General features: G+C 37.9%; 2 protein-coding genes, 1 long non-coding RNA gene and 1 pseudogene across 5 annotated transcripts; 2 read left to right on the top strand and 2 right to left on the bottom strand.

The window, feature by feature from the left end:
- Window positions 1-488: 488 nt before the first annotated feature.
- On the top strand, window positions 489-3,478 carry LOC112196580 (putative pentatricopeptide repeat-containing protein At5g08310, mitochondrial). Its single transcript, XM_024336950.2, has one exon. The coding sequence runs from the start codon at window positions 690-692 to the stop codon at window positions 3,036-3,038; it is 2,349 nt and encodes a 782-aa protein (XP_024192718.1). The 5' UTR covers window positions 489-689; the 3' UTR covers window positions 3,039-3,478.
- A 501-nt stretch (window positions 3,479-3,979) lies between these two features.
- LOC112201131 (putative disease resistance RPP13-like protein 1) lies at window positions 3,980-11,769 on the top strand. 3 transcript variants are annotated; one of them, XR_002936603.2, is made up of 5 exons: window positions 3,980-8,955; window positions 9,151-9,201; window positions 10,122-10,185; window positions 10,377-10,461; window positions 11,289-11,769. XR_002936603.2 is itself a non-coding variant. In XM_024342144.2 (2 exons), exon 1 carries the CDS (start codon window positions 4,895-4,897, stop codon window positions 8,906-8,908), a length of 4,014 nt encoding a protein of 1,337 aa, XP_024197912.1. In that variant the 5' UTR covers window positions 3,981-4,894; the 3' UTR covers window positions 8,909-8,947; window positions 9,151-10,100. The 3 variants fall into 3 exon arrangements, 1 of the variants encoding a protein (XP_024197912.1); XR_002936602.2 differs by having other exon boundaries at window positions 3,981-8,947; window positions 11,289-11,768; XM_024342144.2 differs by lacking the exons at window positions 10,122-10,185; window positions 10,377-10,461; window positions 11,289-11,769 and having other exon boundaries at window positions 3,981-8,947; window positions 9,151-10,100.
- Window positions 11,770-14,830: 3,061 nt separating this feature from the next.
- On the bottom strand, window positions 14,831-17,114 carry LOC112199121 (annotated as a pseudogene).
- Window positions 17,115-20,016: 2,902 nt separating this feature from the next.
- On the bottom strand, window positions 20,017-21,282 carry LOC121052608. Its single transcript, XR_005809620.1, has 2 exons — window positions 21,225-21,282; window positions 20,017-20,410 (listed from the first exon to the last, which is right to left on the bottom strand). It is a non-coding gene; the product is annotated as an uncharacterized LOC121052608 (long non-coding RNA).
- Between the last annotated feature and the right edge of the window lie 891 nt (window positions 21,283-22,173).

Genomic DNA, 22,173 nt, shown 5'->3' with positions numbered 1-22,173 from the left:
TTGGAGGGGAATGTGAGACCTAGGTAGCATTATTTACAGATTTACGGGAATATTTTGAATGATGCACATGATCTAACCTCAATTCAAAAAAAAAAAAAAACTCTAATAAATTATTTCGTGAACCTTATGAACATGGAGAGATTGAGTCTCAAGATCATCTGAGAGACCAGTTTTGTGAGTGTCCAGAGTAGATTGATCGGTTATTGGTTTGCACGACTGTGGTCGGCCCAGAGTAACAGATAGTGTGGATATAAGATGTATAGTGATCGGCCTCCTATATTGTGAGACTACGTCAACTTAATAGGGTGGCCTCTAAGTGAGATATTAGCGGATCTTCACTATAGCAAGGTAGCTCTATGTGGCGCACGTCGTGACATGTATTATGAGCCCACCAAGAAATGTTAATTATGCTTTGTGACATGTAATACAAGCGATATGTACATAGTTCGTAACAGTCAGTCCTGCTGCCAACATGGGCAATCCATAAAGTTCGTTTGTAAATCCTTCTTGGTACCCTAAACTTTTTTTTACCAAAAGAAAAAAAAGAAAAAGAGATTTCAGCCTGGTAATGTGCAACTCATGCAATCCTAGATCACTAGATATGCATTTGCAGCAATTGAGCAGCAATCTATTGACAGAAAACTTGACAACATAATGATGAGGCAGTTGATATCATAATCCTTTTCAAAATGGCATTGCCAAGAATCTCCAAGACTCATCAAAACCTCTGGAAATCAATAAACCCCATCAACCCAACTGCGTTCTTTTCCCTCATCTTCACCAACATCCACACTCCCTCATCGAATTCACCCAGACCCATTTGCACCAAAACCCACTCTGACCCTTTTCTTCCTAATCCAGACGTGGGTCACGTCGCCGATGGTCTCATTTCCATCTTCACCAAGCAACCTTTCTCCCCAGACAACCCAGATTTGAAGCATTTTGCTTCAAGAATCACCCCAAAAGCAGTCGAATGCGTGCTGAATGGGCTCAAGAGCTGGAAGCTAGCTCAATTGTTCTTCACCTGGGCATCAAACCAATGTGGGTACAAGCACAATTGCTATACCTACAATGCCATGGCTTCACACCTATCACGTGCTCGACAAAATGCCCCAATGAGAGCCCTGGCCATGGAAGTTGTGGATTCCAATTGTTATATGACCCCTGGAGCTTTGGGTTTCTTTCTAAGATGCTTAGGGAGTGTGCAGTTGGTTGAAGAAGCCAACATTTTGTTTGATCAAGTTTGTACAAAGGGTCTTTGTGTTCCAAATAGCTATAGCTATAACTGTTTGTTGGAGGCTATATCCAAGTCTGGTTCGATTGAGTTGCTTGAGAAGCGAATGAAAGAAATGGGGGATTCTGGTTTGGAATTCGATAGGTACACACTGACTGCGGGGTTGAAGGTTTATTGCAATGCAGGGAAGTTCGAAAAGGCTTTGAATGTTTACAATGAGATGCATGAGAAGAGGTGGGTGGATGCACATGCCGTGTCTATCTTGGTGTTGCATTTGAGCAAGTCGGGTGAGGTGGACAAGGCTTTTGATTTGATTGAAAGAATGGAACGTCGCAATCTTGGCTTGAATGACAAGACATTTCGTGTTTTGATTCATGGGTTTGTGAGGGAGTCCAGAGTGGATAAGGCCCTCCAACTGTTTGATAAAATGCGGAAGTCAGGTTTCTCTGTTGACGTTTCTATTTATGATGTACTGATTGGAGGGCTCTGTAAGAATAGAGAGATTGAGAAAGCCTTGTCTATGTATTCGGAAATGAAGGATTTGGGAATCCATTCTGATGTTAGAGTCCTTACTAAGCTCATATTAGCTTGTTCTGATGAAAGGGAAATGATTCAGATGCTTGAGGAAAGTCAGGAACATTTAAATGAAGAGGATATGCTTTTGCTTTGCAGTTCTGTGCTGAATAGTCTGGTTACTAACGACTCCATTGACAGAGCTTATCGACTGCTTCAGGCAATGATGAAAAAAGAATCTGATGCTGATCCAGTGGTAAAGAAAAAGGTACGTCCTACCACCCGTTCATTTGAAATTGTTATTGATGGCCTTCTAAAATTTGGTAAGTTGGCCGTGGCATTAAGCCTTTTGGAAGATATGAATCAGATTGGGTGTAAACCAAATGTAGTAATTTACAATAATGTAATTGATGAACTGTGCAAATCAAATAGATTGGAGGAAAGTTATAAGCTTCTGAGAGAGATGGAGCAATCTGGAGTTGAACCAACTCATTTTACCCATAACTTGATATATGGTTGCCACTGTAGAAGAGAGGATGTTCAAGGAGCCCTTAACCTAGTGAAGGAGATGCGTGTTTGCGGACATGAACCATGGAAAAAACATTCCACCTTGCTCGTGAAGCAGTTGTGCGAACATGGAAAGGCAGCTGAAGCTTGTAATTTTCTTGATAAAATGGTTGAAGTAAGTTTTGTCCCTCGTCTAGTTTCCTATTCTGCGGTTATTAGTGGATTACTCAAAATTCAAGAAGTAGATCGAGCTTTACAGCTGTTTCAGGACATCTGTGCTGATGGCTATTGTCCTGATGTAGTTTTCTATAACATAATGATAAATGGTCTATGTAAGGCCAAAAGAGTCTCAGAAGCAGAAAACTTTCTGAAGGAAATGGTCAGGAAGGGGCTTGTTCCCTCAGTTGTAACCTACAATCTGCTGATAAATGGATATTGTAAAAACGATGATGTGGATAAAGCCATGACGTGCCTCTCCAGGATCTTTGATGAAGCCAGAGAACCTAACGTGATTACATATACAACCTTAATAGATGGATTATGTAATGCTGGAAGGATTGATGATGCTCTTGTGCTTTGGAACGACATGGCGAAGAAAGGATGTGCTCCAAACAGAATTGCTTTTATGGCTCTTATTAACGGTCTTTGCAAGTGTGGTAAGCCTGCTGAGGCTTTAGCCTATCTTCGTGAGATGGAAGAGAAGGAAATGAAACCTGGGATACGTGTATATTCAGCAATAACAAGTGCTTTAATCTCTAATTTAAACATTCCCCCTGCCACTTGAGGTTTAGAAAGAGATGGCTGATGGTGAAGATAGATATTCTTATTCTTCTTTGGTTCTTTTTGGGAAAATTAGAAACATAAGTCGATTCTTTTCCCTGTTGGTTGCTGCACTGAACCTGCAGATGAGCTGCTGCTGTTGAGTTGGATATAATTTCATTCAAAATGTTGCAGCCAAGAAATTTATTCATTCTCTTTCGATTTGAGAATGAATACTTTTTATTGGGGGAGTTCAAATCAAAGAGATTTTTAAGGTCTATCCCATTTTCTTGTCATTCATTTTGCTGTTTTGTCAATAATAACCTGTCGGCTAATATAGTACAATCACCTGGTTTATTTTTCATCAACACGACTGCCCAATCAATCTATACTGCATCTAAATATCAGTTTTCCCAAGTATCTGTAAACTTTAAGGGGCAATATTTTTTTTTCCAGGTAAGTTAAGTATTATGTCTTTATTTTTCTCATATTACATAAGTTGCCGCTGATTTTAGTGGCCTGCATTACTTTTTAGCCACACGACTGCTCATTCTATACTGCATTTATACAAATCCTCTCAGATGTCAACTGTATTTTCAATTGTGTTGCATTTTAGTATCAAATTTTACAACAATGTGGTTGCAAACAACACCATATGGAATAATTCTACAAACAGTGTATCTTGTTGGATTTGTTAGTCCGGCGAGTTCAGTTTTGTTGCATATTCGGTTACATGCAATCTTACTAAATCCATGATGAATTTGATGTATTTTGTTGTGACACTGTTTAATTTGTGTCACCGCAGACAGATGGTTTGTGTTTTTGAGCCATGTTGCTTCTTGAATGGCATTGAAGGATTTGTTTGACCTCTCAGATACATGCTGCATAAGATGGGTTGGATGTGTTTTTTTTTGGAAAGTCTGAACCTGGGAATTTATCCAACTTCCATAAAATGATGAATAGGGACCTCTAAAATGATGAATCACCGTCAACTATAACCCCTAGCCTTCCAAGCTAATGATGCAGGTTCCAACTGATTAGATTAATGCCACATTCATGTTTTCCCTCTGTTCGCAAGCAGTAACCTATTAGAACAAAATCTAAATGGAATCCCATTCAACACTAGCTATAATGAACTGTTGCCTGTGCTTGCTAGAGAGAGCTGAGCATTGCCAAAGAATGTTGATTACCTATTTACCCCAGTGCTCCACCAAAGCCACTAGTACTGCACCACAAATGGCATAGACTTATTTTTAAGAAGACTAAAGGACAAATTAATCCTAAACCTGAGGAAAATATTCAACACTGACTCACTGTAGGCTGTCTAATGTTGTAAATTAAAGATTTTGTCATGGAAGGCGGCTAATATGTAGTGTAATAAAGGGATGCATGAGCACAATGCTGTTATAAAAGAGAGTTTTCTCCTGCTTATGATTCTATTTGTATGATGCAAAAGCAGAACATAGTGAGTAGGACTTGCAGTTTCAGAAGTCTGAATGATAGTAAGCTTTGATACTCAGCCAAACAATTTGCATCAATACGAGGTGGTTGGATGCTTTAGCTGTGCATACAATACCTCCAGTACCCGATCTCCATATTGGTTACATAAAGATGGTTTGGTTCATTCACGCCTCCATGTCCACCTTTTGCATAAGACCAAGTCTTCACTGAGGTAAAGAAGAACGAACTGTGGCGTGCTGCCAAGACGCGTAAGTCGTTGCGTCCCTAGATGAATTTAAAAAGAAGAAGGATCTGGGTCCATTCTGACAGCTACGGGTCTACTCCACCCCACTGAACTAGTTTGACTTTGAACTTTCTTTCTTGCTGTGGACACAATTTCATTTGGGAGCTTGACTCAATCCAAAGTTTTCGACAGCAGAAATGGTGGTGGAGGTGTTTCTCGGGGCTTTTCTTCAGGTGCTGCTGGAAAGGTTGACACCCCAGAACTTGCTCAGTTTCGGTCACTTCCAAGGTGTCGAAAAGAAGTTCAAGAAATGGAGTACAACTCTGTCTGCAATTCGAGCTGTGCTGCAGGATGCTGAGAAGAAGCAACTCACCAGCGAGGCGGTGAAGCTGTGGCTGGATGAGCTCAAACACTTGGCTTTCGACATGGATGACTTCTTGGACACCTTTTCCACCCAGCTCTTGGTGATCAATCACCAAAATGGGGCTGGCACAAGCAAGGTACAACGCCTCTTTTCGAGAGTTAAATTCAACTATAACATGAACTCCGAAATGGGTAACATTGCTGACAGATTACAAGTAATATCTGATAGAAAAGATAAGCTCGGTTTAGTATATAGTGATGATCCAGGTTATCCTCGGGCATCACAAAGGTTGCCAAGTTCATATGTGTTGGATGGACCTGTGGTTGGAAGGGATGAAGACAAGAGAAAGATTGTTGAGTTGTTGTTGAGAGATCATGAGCCTTGTTGTACAACCAATTTCCAAGTTTTGGCCATTGTTGGTATGCCGGGACTTGGCAAGACCACACTTGCAGGGCATGTGTTTAATGATAAGGAAATGGGGCTGTTCAATCCAAAGGTGTGGGTATCTGTTTCTGATAGCTTCAGTCTTGAGAGACTGACGAAAACTATCTTCAAGTTAGTCACATCCCGGGATTCTGATGATTTGGATGAGTTTAGTAAAGTGCAAGATCTTCTGAGTGAGGCATTAGCAGGAAAAAAGTTTCTAATTGTTCTGGATGATGTTTGGAGTACTTGTGACTATGATTCTTGGACAAAACTCCAGTCTCCCTTTCGTGTTGGAGCATCAGGAAGTCAGATAGTGGTGACTACACGTGAAGAAAAAGTTGCGAAATTGATAGGAGCAACTCATGTTTATGATTTGAAGACCCTATCAAATGAGGATTGTTTGGAAGTATTTCAGCAGCATATTAACAGTAATAGACCACCAAATTTTAATCTTCTTTGCAAGAAGATTGTTGAAAAGTGCAATGGATTGCCATTGGCTGCAAAGACTCTTGGTGGCATTTTACGTTGTAAAGAAGCTGGCAGTTGGGAAGAAGTATTGGATGATAAATTGTGGAGTGTGTCAAATAATGAGAGCAACATTCTCACAGTACTAAAATTGAGCTATCATTATCTTCCTTCGAACTTGAAGAGGTGCTTTGCGTATTGCTCAATACTTCCAAAGCAATATGAATTTGGGAAAAAGCAGTTAATACTGCTGTGGATGGCAGAGGGTTTTCTTCATCAATCACATGGAAGTAAGGAGATGGAAGATATTGGCGGTGACTACTTTGGGGAGCTGTTGTCTCGATCATTGTTTCAGAAGTCAAGCAAAAATAATTCAAGATATGAAATGCATGACCTTGTTGGTGATTTGGCACGGTGGGCTGCAGGAGATATCTGTTTTAGATTGGAGGATAATCTGGATGGAAGATGTTCTCCAAAGACTCGTTATTCAAGTTACAGTTCTGGCAAGTTTGATGGGGTAAAAAAATTCGAAGCCTTCTCTAAAGCCAAACGTTTGCGGACTTTCTTACCAGTTTCAGTTTTACGCGGTCGTGAGAATCATCAAACTCGTAAGGTTGCTTCTGATTTATTGCCAAATATGAAGTACTTAAGGGTGCTCTCTTTCAGTGGATATCAAATAACTGAACTGCCGGATTCAATTGGCAGACTGAAGCATCTAAGGTACCTTGATCTGTCTCACACCTTAATAATGAGTTTGCCTGATTCAATAAGCTCTCTTTACAACTTACAGACGTTGATATTGGAAAATTGTTCTAAATTGAAGGCACTACCTTCAAACATTAGGAATTTAATTAATCTACGTCATCTCAACAATTCTAGCATGCTTTCTTTGGAAGGAATGCCTCCACAATTAGGTCAACTGACTAGCCTGCAAACGTTATCCTGTTTCGTGGTGGGCAAAGCTAGGGAGTCAGGTGTGAAAGAGATAGGCCCCCTATATCTTCTTCGTGGGACATTGTGCCTCTCACGATTAGAAAATGTCATCGATGTGGAGGATGCAAGAAGGGCTGACTTAATATGCAAGGAAGGGCTTGATGCATTGCAACTAGAATGGAGTGGCAGAGGAGAAAAGGAATCAGATGTGCTTGACATGTTAAAACCCCACAGAAACCTCAAAGAGCTTACCATTAAAGGCTATGGTGGTTTGGAATTGCCATCATGGATATGTAATCCTTTATTCTCTGTTCTGGTTCTTTTAAGGTTAGAGAATTGTAATAATTGTCGATTCTTGCCACAACTCGGACAATTACCTTCTCTCAAGGAACTCTTCATAAGAGGAATGTCTCAGGTGGAAAGTGTTGGTATTGAGTTTTATGGAGAGGGTACCTTGTCTTTTCCAGTACTGGAGAATCTAGTGTTTGAGGATATGCAACAATGGAAGGGATGGTTTCCTTGTGAAGAAGATCAAATTGGAGTTTTTCCTTCCTTGAAAATGCTTTCTGTCATTAAATGTCCACAATTGGTGGTTTCCATTACAAACTATACACAACTTTGTGCATTACAAGTCCATGACTGCAATGGGGTGGTATTTAGAGGTGCTGTTGACTTTGAGTTACTTGAGCATATGTATCTTTCAAATTTGTCAGTGTTGAGACTTGAAATTGAAAAATCTGCTGAATGCATGAGGGGCTTAAGAAATGTTCAAGGCTTGGGAATTACTAATAGCGAGGAATCATCATCTTCATGGCAGAATGAGGATATAATACTGCAGCACCTGAGTTCTCTTCGTAGTTTGTTTATTGAAAGGAACTCCAAGTTTCTTCAATTGCATCACCTGACATCACTTCAAGCGCTTCGCTTATATAGATGTGCAAGTCTGGTTTCCATTCCCAAAGTATGTTTGCCACCTTCTCTTAAAGATCTGTGGATTGAAAGGTGCGATTCTCTTACGTATTTTGCAAGGTACCAGATACCTCCAAGTCTAAGAAGAGCAGGAATAAGAGAATGCAAAAGGTTGAAATTATTAGTTGGGGAGAATGTAGAGGGTTACTCATCCTCTTCTTCTTCGCACTGTTTGATGCAAGAGGATACATCTTGTCTTGAGTACTTGGAGGTATGGGAGTGTCCATCTCTTACATCCTTATCATCAAGAGGCCAACTACCCAGAGCGCTTAAACACCTTCACATAAGGGATTGTGAACGACTGGAGTCAATAACAGATATGTTCCACAGTGAAACTTGTCTTGAACATATTGTGATACAGAGTTGTGCAAATCTTAAATCCTTACCAGAAGGCCTATGCGACCTCATGCATCTTCAACAGTTAATTGTTATGGATTGTGGAAGTCTGGTTTCCTTCCCGAGAGGAGGGTTGCCAACAACAGTCTCCAACCTGACAAGCATCTATATCTACAATTGTGATAGCTTGGAAGCTTTCCCCAGAGGAATGGACAAGTACATCTCTCTTCAGACATTGTGGATCGGTTACTGTAAAGGTTTGTCATCCATTTTAGAAGAGGGTTTTTCCCCAAACTTAGTTGAGCTTTACATTGTGAACCCTTTACGTTGCACGCCACTCTGTGAATGGGGGTTGCAGTTGCACAGACTCAATTCTCTGAGAGAGTTGTGGATCCAGGGTGTAGATCCAAATCTGGTGTTATTTCCACCAGAGGAGATGGAGATGCTGCTCCCTAAATCTCTCATTAAAATCAGAATTGGAGACTTCCCAAAGCTAAGGCGCCTATCCAGCAAGGCCCTTCAGTCGCTCACCTCTCTTGAATCTCTTAGAATTGAAGATTGTCCAAAGCTAGCATCCATTCCAGAGGAGAAGCTGTCTCTTTCACTTACACAACTGCATATCTCCAATTGTCCTCTGCTAAAGAAGAGATACAGACCAGGGAAAGCACCACACTGGCCCAAAATAGGCCACATTCCTTACATACAGATTGGAGAGTAGACACCAAAAGGCTTGTAACCGGAATGTCTTCCTCTCCAGGTGAGCAAGTATGTGCATCATTGACCCATTTCTAATTAATGTCCTGTGACATTTGACAAGAGGAGCTAAAGAGCCTTACAATGCTGAAGGATTCCAACCTGTTCTCAGATTTTTTGGGACACTATAGGCAACTACAATGCTGAAGGATTCCAATCTTTGTTTTTGATTATTAATTTCTGCATTTATCTATGTTTGGTTTGCAGGTGTTAAGGCACCAACTACAAGTACAAGGTTGAGAGCTGAGCAACGTGAAGGTGAATATGCAGTCCAATCTTGCTTTTTGTGTGATTCATACTATATTTTTGAGCCTCTCTGAGTTGATTAGGTGTCTAATAAGAAAATTTACTGACATATATATAACACGAACATAATATTTATCTAGTCATAAAATATCTTAATCCTGACCATCATTCCACTTTCAATTATGTTCATAATAACAACTACATTACTGAAGTGAGTGATTGACTTTTTCTTTGATTAGTCATCTACTTTTTTAACTGCAATAATGCTGTTAATTGGTAGCTTTATATGTTTTCTTTATTTGCTCAATGCCCTCATTTGAATATGTCAATGCTTCCTATGTCATATTAGATTACTATTGAACTAAAAAAAGAACAGAAGTAGCTAGCCCAGGTCTGTGTGAAAGATTCCTTCCATTCCCCAGTTAACAGTAATTGTTTCAAATCAGATCACCTTGAAGTCCTTTCTTTTCTGAAAACTGATAACTCCAGTTTCATGAGGCTTTAGGCAAAACCCAAGTGTTTCTTCCTTTTTATTCTGTATGTGTTTTGTTGCCCAGTAAAATCTGATAGAGGAGCTTTTGACGTTAATGTGCGCTAGATAAAGTAGCATGTGTAGTTCACTAAGTATACCAGATTTCTGTGTTATATCTTTGGAACACTAAATCGTTACGTTTTCTAAAAAAATGTTGAAAACTTCACCTTCTTAAGAACTTGATGGTATCGACTGTTTTCTTAAATTTATGTATTGTGTTCTCTTTTAAAACCATGTTACGCACAGGAGGAGCATAAAACCACTAATTTCAGGGGACTTTATATAAAAGTCTCATAGCCTATTCACTGTGCCAACAAATGGTAAATATTCAATAAAATGTCAAGACCTCGGTCATGCATTTTCTTATAGGAAACATCTTCTGATTATTTCTCTTTTGCAGGAACTATAGAACAATTTGTGGATCACAGCAAAGTCTCTTCGTGTTTCCATACAACATTTGCTAGGTACTGATGTGTCACTATTTTTTGTCTTGAAGTATCATTGAACAATGGAGAATCCACATTCGAAAGCCCTGTTAACCACTCTTCTGTCTTTTTAATAAGTGAATAGCAGGGATTAGTACTACCATAAAAGTTTCTCTAACCTGACAAAGACTGATGTCTATATTGACTCTCAAATAAATTTTGGTGATCAGATAACAAATGTAGAATCCCAGTGGCAAACTCTCATGAAGCTGATCACTTGGCAAACTTTCTTGGAAGAGTTCTACAATTTCATTGGTATTTAACTATTTATGCTTCCCCATCACAAGTTTTGTGCATGAATAGAATCTGTTTACCGTGCTTATTACTTATTAGACTGCTGCACTATTTATCGATATTTTTGTTGATTTACCAACCATGGTTGTGTAGTTTCATATAAAAATCCCCTTATATTTCAAGGTTTATATTCCAGAAGCTATATTACAACCAATCAGATCTGTAATCAGGGACGTAGCCACGTTATGGGCTAGTTGGACTACAGCCCAATCAAAATTCTTCCAATAATTTACATAGTATAAGTCTGATTCTTTAACAGCGGATTTGACCTTGGTCCAGTTGGCAAAGTGGCAAGAATTTTTTCTCTTTCTAAATCAGGGATCCTCTCTTTGCTAATAACCAATATATTTATCCCTTTTTGCATAATTTCCTTCTCTTTAGTTCCTGTTTTTTTTTTTTTTTGTCTCTTTCTCCATTTTCTCCTTCCTTTTTCCCCCACCTTTCTTTTGTTACAACTTTTCTATTAATTTTTCCTATTAGTATTTTTTTTAAAAAAATTTCTTCTCTTAAAGGCAAATCTTATCTGTTTTTTCTTTGCCATTCCACATTTTGTTCTCGTTTTTTTCTTTACTTACAACATTCTTCATTAATTTTTCTTTCAAAATTTAGTGTTAAAATCTATCGAATTATTATCGACAGAGGACAAAACAATCTTATAAGTAAACTTAAATTAGCCCACCCCAAATGTAGATCGTGGCTACGTTACAGACTGTAATTGCAAGAAATTTGATATAACCAGCCTCTACACTCACTGAAGATGTGATATTTTTACATTTTTAATTATGTAGATTGCTTGAAGTGCAAATGGAGCAGAAATTTGAGGCTCGTATGCAAGGTGGCACAAAATTAAAGGAGAACTTACAACGTGCCCTGCAGCTTAGTTAAAGAAAGTTGGATTATATGAGGCATCTCTAGCTCTGTAATGGAAAACTAACTTTTCACCATACATGAGTACTCAAGTGGGATATGTGGGCAAGGAAAGACTACTGAAGTATTTGTACAAGTGGTGGCTCCTATCCAATTGGTTTGGAATGCTATAACACAATGATTATCGTCATCAGGAATCTACTTTGTCGAAAGATAGAATCCGGTTTAAAAATTTTTGCACACTCCTAGCTAGGACTTTCTGCTAGATATACATGCAATTTTCTTTGTCGCTGGTATCTTACTCGAAATTCTTACAGCTAAAGTTGCACCTAAAGAACATAATTAAACAGGCAAGACCGCAAGTTACTTGGTCTTTGAGAACAGTTAAATTTTGATTTGTTTTTTCACATGTCATATTCTACAACACAATATTTTCTATCCTTGGAAAGTTCGTTAGTTTATGGAATGCATGACCTTGTTGGTGATTTGGCACGGTGATTTTCACAATCATTCATATCTGATAATCTTTAAATATATAAACTTGGGTTCTGAAAGAAATTTGGAAAAAAATTCAAGAAGCAAAGAGTATCAAAAAGAGAACTTCTCTCTAAAGGCACCGCACGCACACCAACCTTGGTCGAGTTTTCAACTGAGATCCTCTCGTCCGGCAGCACTCTGGGTAGGTGGGGCTTGCCTCGTCGTTGCTGGGAGGCTGCCGGACAGGTGTTGATAGTCTAGGGTTCCCTTGTTCATAGATCTGCAGTGGCTCGAGGTTTGTGTCTGATCTGGTTTTGCTTGGGTTGAAACCACTCTGTGGTTGGGGGAGTAATGGATCTGCTTCAAGGGACGGCATGGGCTGGTGTTTGTCTTCAGGCAACGGCAGCAGTGTAGTGGTATCGCCAGGATGCAGTAAGTACTCAAGGGGCACAGGGATCCTTTCTTTTTGGATAAGGTCTGGTGTCGTTCGGGTTTTATTGCCCTCGCGGTGGTGGAGGTGTGGTGTGGACGATGGTCCTTGAAGTGGGCGGGGACGACATGGTGCAGGCGTGGCAGCGGCTGGCTTGCAGTGTGCGGCGTCCTCAACACAGAAAGGCGGAAGCTCACACTACAACAGAAAACCTCATTTACGAGGAACTTATTCCTCGCTGAAAACTGACATTTCGTCGGTGTAGTTTTTCTGCGAGGAAATTTTTTTTGTCTTCAATTCGTCGGAGAATGCTCGTCAAGAAAAGCTTCAGTGACAAAAAAATAATTTCCTCGCCAAACTCGTTTCGCGATAAAATTAATTTGTCTCGTTATTCTTTAGCGACATTTTTTTCCTCACCCAAACTCATATTTTTTTCTCGTTAAAAAAGTTCAAGGATTAGAAAATAGTCGTTAAATATATTTTTCGACAGACTAAATTTCGTCGCTAAATTAATTATTTTCTCGCTAAAAATAATTAATAATTTAAAAACTATAAATAATAAAAAAAATTAAACTCCAGTTTTTGGGACGAAAATCTTTTCGTTGTTATAAATAGCTTTGGGCGAGGAAGTTTTTCCTAGTTATAAACTGTTTTCAGCGAGGAAATTTTATTTCATCGTAACATGTATCCTTCAGCGAGAAAAAATTTTCTCGCTAAAGATACTCAACAACGAGGAAAGCTTTTTTTCATCAGTATAAGATCTAAAGTCTATAGTAGGGAAATATTCTTTTTGTTGTTGTTGTCTACTTATTACAATAGGACCTGTTGGCGATACATATCAATTATTTTATTTCACAAAGAGGATTCTTATTCAAGACTAGTTAAACATTCAACAAAATAATATAGGAAATAAAAGCACATAGCAAGGATTTTGGACCAAAAGAAACTTATATTGCAGCAAACAAGGTTTACATATGGTCTATAGTACACAACTCTCTTGGTAGTTCATCATGCTCAGACTTGAAGGAAACGATCCAAACCTATATTTCAATGGCAAAAGTACATTGTGGACCAAATTTACAGCAATTTGATCTTCGTCAAGGGAAAGAATGCTGAACTTGGATACAGTAGCAACATCTTTACTCTTGTCAAATTTGCAGGTACCGCGATCAGTCCCACTGTTTTTAAGGGTAGTCCTTCTCTTGCTCCAAACCACCAGCCTTGACTTAGTCCACCAGTATAGCCTGAGTCACATGAACCGTATTCTTCTGGATCACACTGCAAAATGTACAGGCTCATAAGATAATGCCATGCCATCATAGCAATCAAGTCAACTATAGTGCATCATGAATCCATTAGAGATAAGAAAGCAACCAACTGCCTAACAAACACATATTCTACCACCAGTACTGAAAACTTTGCAGATGTTACAAAATGAATGTATGTGAATCCTACTTGAAATCCCAATAGACATAAAAAAAATTTAAAAAAAAAGAAAAAGAAAAAGAAGCACCTAAGTCCTAACAAACAGGGTTACGAAACAAACAGGATTACGAGGAGACTCATAATTAAGCAGGAAAAGGATATACAAAAAAACCATCTCAATCAACATTATGCTTTCTGTTTGATCTTCGTATGCAGAGTGCAGATAAAAACTTCAAAAAAGTAAGTAATTCCAACCAACTTAAAATATGTAATGTCAAAATGTACACTCACTCAACCATCTGGAAAAGTTCAATATCTTGAAGTAAAGATACATCGTAGATCTACTTAATATTCCATCAACAACATACTAATATATACACGACGGAGATTCAGATTCTACCACTGCCGAATTAGCTAGGATTAAAGCCTTAAACTCAGTTAAGAAATTAGTTAAAGCTTTAGCCTTTAGGTTTCGCGGATAAAAAGTTCAATACTTTTAAGGATAAACATATATAAGATTGTAAATTATGAGCAAACCTCAGATCACAGTCCACAAGCTGCTGCTCACTGAGACTCACAAGCTCCCCTGTTGTCAAATAATGATCTCCTTCTAGTGCAAGCTCCCTTTATCTACAAGTAATAAATCATCCTAGTATGTGATTCTTGTTCCTTCAATCAGTGTGAATTGATCGAGGTAAAACAATATTGTGCTGTGTAATTTGGTAGGAAAAGAATAAGGAGTGATCTTTGGCACTGATGAGTGCATGAACAATCAAAGGATGCATAGGTCAAAACTTAAACAAAATAGAAGTCAAAAAGCTTAAGTATAAACAATGAACGCCAACTTAATTGAGAATATATGATATATAATATGAAATAATCACAAACAAAAAAGAAACCAATTCTTTCTCTCTACTCCTATTCTAGTTCAAATGGGCGTGTCAAGTCCTAAACCGATAATGTCACTGAGAATTAACCCACCAAAATACCAAATCACCCAAACTACACCAATATCCGAAAACCCAAAATGCAGGTGTGGGAATGTAAACTGACCTTGTGGAAGTTGAGACTCCAACCTAAAATGTGGAACCGAAATATGGCAGCACTGTTGTGGAATGGACAAGTGTGAGTCTATTTCTCCAATGCCCTCTTTCGACCTCGAGACCTACTAGATAGAAACATGCTGAAATTTGGATGGACAAGTGTGAGTTTCCCAGCCGCTTCTTGTTTTGAGAGCTTGTCCCGAAGCTCTCTTAGTTTAGCCTTCTTTAAATTCAAGACCCCAAGAAACTAGAAAAAGGGAAGAAGTCAGTCAAGGTCTTCAAGACAAAATTGCAGAAAACTACTCAAAATTGCATAAAACTACTCAAAGTATTTGATTCCCAGAAAAAACAATAATTCCAGCCAATTAAATGTTTGATCAAATTGTAATTCTGACACACATTTGGAAGAGTTAAGTAATTAGTTCAAAACCAAGGAATATTTACCAAACAATTTCTCCTAGTGCTTAAGTATCCTATCCATCCAACTCGGTAGACATGAAGAAGTCTTTAACTTCAATGATTATAAAAGAGTAAAAAAGAAATTGACAAGACAACAGCTCAACGTAATATCTTCAACATGGCACCAAATGCAGCATTAGGGTTTTCATCTACAAGCATTATTTATCATCTGATTAAAAACTAGACTCAGAACCATTGCCAGAACATTCTTCATGACTCATGTGGGAAAACAAGTTTCGTGATGATGTGGTGATTTTTAGCTGTTTTATATGGCAGGAGAAGTTTGAAGCTCTATATATATATATATATGTATATATATATATATATATATAATAAATAAACATTTTGAAAACACACAGAGAGAAATCAATGAACAAATCATAGATATGAAAAACTTAAGCTACACCTTTGCATAAACTGCGGATTCAAACTCCATCTTCTCATTGGCAATCTTTTCACTCTGTGTTAGACACTTCTCAGCTTCCACTTTCAACCTTTCAAATGATTTGAGTTTTTCTCACAACTTCTTCCTATACAGACAGACATACACTAGCATGAATGAGACAAACAAAACAGTTGCACTCTCAAATGTACAAGCAGTACAACACTGACTCGAATATGAAAGAATTTCACAAATAGAAGAAACTTCAATTAGTTACTTCTTAAGAGTTTGCCACACCAGGAGCCAACTTAGTATATTGATTCTTATCACTATCCCCATGACTGGTGAGAGATATTCTCCAAAGTATCATGTTACATGAAGAGAAGTCGTCAACTACTAACAAAAAAATCTCCTTTATGATTGATCTTGCCACCTCTTCCCAGGAAAATTGGGAGTCTATATTTAAGCTTTTGTTGAAACATTTAGCTCCTAGGCAATATAAATCAGCATATCTGAGGTTAACAAACTCAGTCTAATGTAGCATACTAGCATTAACTTCTCCCCTAAACCCGATGCATCATAAGTAACGTCAAATAGGCACAACTTTATGCCCTTTATAACAATGTTTGCGAAACTATCAGTCTGCACACACACACATACACACGCATGCGGGTGACATGGTGGAAGACCCAAATGGGTTTCCTCATAAACAAAAAATTCTTCACAAAACTTAGATGAGACATCAAATTCTAAATTTTCAAAAGGAAAGTTTAAGTTTTTGATTTCTAATTCAGTCTTATTTGTCGACCTGCCCACATCACATTCATAAAACACACTTAGAACAACATTATGAAATGAATACCATAAGCTCAACAATGACTATACAAACACTTACACTTAGCCCAACATTTGCATCCATCAGAAAATCCAACACTGTAGCCGTTGTTTCCTTACTGTTAGGGGATGGTTGACACTTCCACCGCCATTCTAGCTTCGTCCCTTCCTTCTCAAAAGTCCATGACAACTTCCACACAAATAATCACCACAAAAAATTTAAACTTTCCCAAAAATAATCTCAAAGTCTCAATCTTTTTTATTTGATTTGTGAGCACTCACCCTTCTGTGTCCATTGCCAGCGTCAGTGAATCCGTAGACGGAATCAGAGTGCTGAAACCCTATATAGCACTCGGCTAATAAGACATACTCCGATTCCGGCTGGTCCCACTGGGCGGCTCGGTCTCTAACCGTGTCTTCGGAGGCATGGCAGACCCAGGCGTTGAGGCCGTCGGTGATGGAGAGGTCGAAGCGGGACTCCAACCATGTGCCCTTGACGAAGATGGGTTTGTGTGGTTGATTGAGATCTCCCCGATCGCCATCAGGAAGCCTATTGATCACCCATGAATTCTAGTTTTTCAGTTTGCCCCTAAACCCCAGCCGTCAGCCGAGCACTCAGACACATTTCTTCTGTCCTTTAGGGATTTTTGTTTTGTTACTCTTTTCACTGATTTTTCATTTTTATCTTTGGGCGCATTTTTGTACAACAATATTGCCGCTTGAACTTGCAAATGTCCCGCTTTTTATTATTATGTTTTCGACACCCGCCTTCTCTAATTCTTTTTCTTACCTCAACAATATAAAAATATAATGTTAGGTTTAGGGTTTAGGGTTTAGGGTTTAGGGTTTAGGGTTTAGGGTTTAGGGTTTAGGGTTTAGAGTTTAGAGTTTAGGGTTTATGATTAAGAGTTTAGGGATTAGGGGTTAGGTTTTAAGGCTAATGTTATGATAATGGCTAACTAAATGATTATTTTGTAAAAGGTTTTGCATATACAATCTATGTATGAAGATCTAAATATTTTGCATAGATAATCTATGTATAAAGATCTAAAGTTTGAACGGTTAGATTCTCAAAATTAAACTGCATAGTGTGTAGCATCTAGAGTACAACCCCTTATGCAATCATATTTCACGGTCGTCATGCCATCTGTCAACCAAGAGGACATACAAGTGATGACGGTTGTCCAATTCGATCGGATTCGAAAATATGGTGAAATCGGCTAAATTTTTTACCACACTTATAATTTATTGTAGTAATCTCATCCAACGGTTGGTTTTCCCATTTTGTTTTAATTGATAGTGGTTGCTCTTTGAAGTCTATGATGTATAAATATAAGTTTATAAGAGTAACTAAGTTTAACATAGTTGATCGAATTCGAAACGAGAACCAAATTGGATGGATTTTTTACAACCACCATAAAACATTACAATCTCTCCATCCAGCGGTTGGTTTCTCCAAATTCATTTTCCACTTCATGGTTGCTTTAGAATGAACCTCAACAATTTAAATGCAATGTATAAGTCAATACAACTTTAGGAGGCAAATTGATATAGGCCAACGTTTTTATAATTAAAATTGAAATTTTTATCTTATGTCCACGCACATCGATTGATGGAATATTTACAGACGTGATGTAAAAAAATAAACACGTTTTGCAGTCGTCATGCCATCGGTCAACCAAGAAGACATACAAGTGACGACGGTTGACCAATTCGATCGGATTCGAAAATAAGGTGAAATTGGCTAAATTTTTTACCACATTCATAATTTATTGTAATAACCTCATCCAACGGTCGGTTTTCTCATTTTCTTTGAATTGATAGAGGTTGCTCTTTGGAGTGTATGATATATAAATAAAAATTAGAATCTTTAAAGATTTATTTGTAAATAAAGCCCGCAAGGCCCGCTTTATATGGACTGGCTTGGATCCTTCGATTTACAATAAAGCCAGGCTTGCCCCGGTCCGTTATTATTTAAAAATGTAGTAAGGCCTGGCCTGACTCGTTGATGAGGCCTAATGCAAAGCACTTTGTATAACACAGACTTTTAGCGAGGAAATCATACTTTTGTCACCATTGAATTTGACGGGTTTTACATAATTTTTCGCCAAACTAATAATGATGAAATCGTTATTTCCTCACTAATTGCTTCTTTTGACGAGGAAATAGTTCCTCGTAAAACACGGACTTTTAGAGAGGAACCAAACTTTTGTGCCATTGAGTTTGGCGGGTTTTACATAATTTTTCGCCAAACAAATAACGACGAGATCATTATTTCCTCACTTTATTTTGGCGAGGAAATAGTTCATCGTAAAACACGGACTTTTAGCGACGAAACCATACTTTTGTCGCCATTGAATTTGGCGGGTTTTACATAATTTTCCCCCAAACTAATAACGACGAAATCATCATTTCCTCCCTAATTGCTTCTTTTGACGAGGAAATAGTTCCTCATAAAACACGGACTTTTAGCGACGAAACCATACTTTTGTTGCTATTGAATTTGGCGGGTTGTACAAAATTTTCCGCCGAACTAATAGCGACAAAATCGTTATTTCCTAGCTAATTGTTTCTTTTGACGAGAAAATAGTTCCTCGTAAAACACGGACTTTTAGCGAGAAAACCATATTTTTGTCGCCATTGAATATGGTCTTACATAATTTTTCACCAAACAAATAACGACGAAATCGTTATTTCCTCGCCAATTGCTTCTTTTGACGAGGAAATAGTTCCTCGTAAAATTCAAACTTTTAGCGAGGAAACCATAGTTTTGTCGCCTTTGAATTTGGCGGGTTTTACATAATTTTCCGCCAAACTAATAACAACGAAATCATTATTTCCTTGTTGAAAGTCGTTTTCGCGATGAAAAAATTCCTCACCTGAGTCTCATATTTCCTCGCTAATAACATGATGATTTAGGAGACCAAACTATGGTCACCTTTAGTGATGAACCAAAACATTCGTCGTAGAAAGTGGTGTACAGTGAGGAAAATATGTTTCTCGCAAAAAACGTAATGACATTTAGTGAGGAATCGAAATATTCCTCGTAAAAAGTGACATTTACTGAGGAAAATAAATTCCTCGTAAAATAATTGGTCGCTAAAAAGACTTTCTGTTGTAGTGTCAACAGGGCTGAGTCAGCTAGTTGGGCTTAGGGTTCTGCTCTTCTTTGGGCCAAATGGACCGTTAGTTAGCTTTTATTATTTTCTAGTTCATTTAGGCCTTTTTTGAGGCATCTAGTGGGTTTTTTCCTACCTAGTTTTTAGCATTTGGTTTGGTCTTTGTTGATTTAATTCTCAGTGTCTCTAGTTGTACACCAATTGAGGTCTCTAGACGACTAGATTTACTGTTTTATGAGTTAGGTTGGGAGGACCGGGCCTTCTGGCTCCTCCGGTGTAGTACCAAAGGGGGATTCCGCTTTGTTTACGTACTTGATTGTACAATGAATAGGTCTATTTTCTATTTACCACTGTGAGTACTACCACTGTCTTCTTGTCTGTCTATATGGTCGCGGAAGGGTATGTAACGGCCTATTCTGGCTTCTGATGACTATATTTTTGCCTATTGGTTCTATTTAAAAAAAAAAAAAAGAGATAATCTTTAAATATATAAAACGCTGTATTATAGCATACGACATACAAAAAAATGAACAGAAAGTTAACTTTTCAAACTGGTCTATCTTTGCATCATGACAATAATTATTGATATGTTGTAAATGATTATGGCTATTCATGCAATAGGTATTGCTTCATGTGTGTGATCACTATTGATTGGCGATTGACATACTTCTGATTGGCGATTGACCGACTCGTAATTGTATGAGTGATTGGTGTCGCTATTAAGTTTTATAGCAAATTATCACCAGCTACACTTTTAGCTCAATATTTACTATTAGCAAGCCGTTTTTTTTCCCCTTGCGGTACTGTTCTTGACCCATGCGGCCTATTTCCTTACGAAAATGATAACGCTTAAAAGCAAGCGTGCAATTTAACCCTGCAAAATGTAGTTGTCAGTATAGCCGGGGATTGAGAGTACACTTGTAATTGCAAAAACGAACAAATAATTAATAAAAGTATAAAGTATTATTTACAAAAATAAAACAAAGAATAGAAATATATACAAGTTAATGTAAAAAGGGGGTTTTAGGATTTTTAAATAAAAAATTAAAAGAAACAAAAATAAAAATGTAAAATACATATATACAATGGTGGAACGCAAGGAACAAAGATCAAAACCACACCCATATGAATGAAATCCAATTACAATTCCTATAGTTGATTATCTATGTCATGAGAAAGAAGTTGACCATGTGAAATGTTAAAAAGCAAACGATTTCTCATTTTTTACTTTCTTTCAATAATTAATCTAAATGAAAGCACCTAAATTAATCCTATTGAACATGCAATCATAGTCTAGAAAGCTAGCTAATTAAGAACACATTCAAAGCATGAAGAACAAAGAATGGATGTCAACCAAAGTGCACAACCTAGTATGAAAAAGTTCACCTATTTGCAATCCTCTTCAATTGATTTCGACTTTTATCCAAAGCCTTCACTACTAAATCTAGTTCCAATTACATGCATATATCCTAAGTTGGCCACCAAAGAACACATACATATAAAAGTTTTCTATAATCCAAAATCAATCAAGCAATCTCACATAAGCAACATATAAATCAACATATAGAAATCACAACTTTATTTCAAAACATATAAATAGGCTTTAAACTTTGCCCTTAACGCCATTTTAACTAGAATTCATAACTCTACGAATCAAACAAAGGAAAATAGAAGAAAGTATGAAATACACTGTAAAAGATGGATGACAAGCCTTGAGACGAAGAACTTGAAGATCCTTGAAAGCAAGCAATCTTCTAGGGACAACACAAGGGTGGATGGCGGCTAGGATCTTGATGTATTGCATGACTTCTTTTCCTCCTTGGTTGAGACGTAGAGCTTCTGAAGACTAGAGAATGGAGAGAATTTTTGGTGTTTAGAATTGTGGGAGAAGTGGTGTGTTAAAACGTCAAGCATAGGGGGGTTTATATAGGGACGGCCAAACTTCATGAATCTTCTTTTATTTTCCTAAGAAATTATCCAATAATGCCACACAGCTTCTACCAATCACGTAGCGCCACGTCAGCTCTGTTGTGTCATCCATCCAATCAAAAAGCTCCAAAATAAATCCCTAATATATTGTTGCCGAATTTTTAAGGATTATTTATGATTTTATTCATAAATTTCGGCCAAATATCTAGGCATGAACCTAGACAATGTATCTGGACGCATTTTGGACCTTTTCTCCCTTAAATCTCTCCATGGCTTTATCCATAATGTCCTCCCCTTGATTTTCTCTTGATTTTCACATTAATACTGCAGATTTTAATTCCTTAATTTTGGCCAACATATCTTAAGGGAATTGAGGAACAAATCTGGACTTGTTTTGAGCCTTATCTTGGTGCACACACTTCACCCTCCTTGAAATTCTCCCTTGATATTCTCCAACGTAATCTTTTTTATCATCCTTTGATTTTCACGTTGTCTTTGTGATCTTCTCTTGATAATTCACGGCAATTTAGGATTTATTCTCCAAAAATCCCTCTTTGATGTCCACAAAACCCTAAATCCAATGGGCTTCCTCCATTTGCCGAAAATCCAAATTAATCCATAAGATTCTTGGGCCTCCATGTGTCATCTTCAAGACATAAGGTCTCCTAGTGTCTTCAGGAATCTTCTCCGAACGCCCTTTTTCTTCAT

This window comes from Rosa chinensis, chromosome 4 (genome assembly GCF_002994745.2).
Source record: "Rosa chinensis cultivar Old Blush chromosome 4, RchiOBHm-V2, whole genome shotgun sequence".
Taxonomy (NCBI): Eukaryota; Viridiplantae; Streptophyta; class Magnoliopsida; order Rosales; family Rosaceae; genus Rosa; species Rosa chinensis.
The sequence above is the reverse complement of the archived record's forward strand: the minus strand, read 5'-3'. Positions and strand labels throughout refer to the sequence as shown.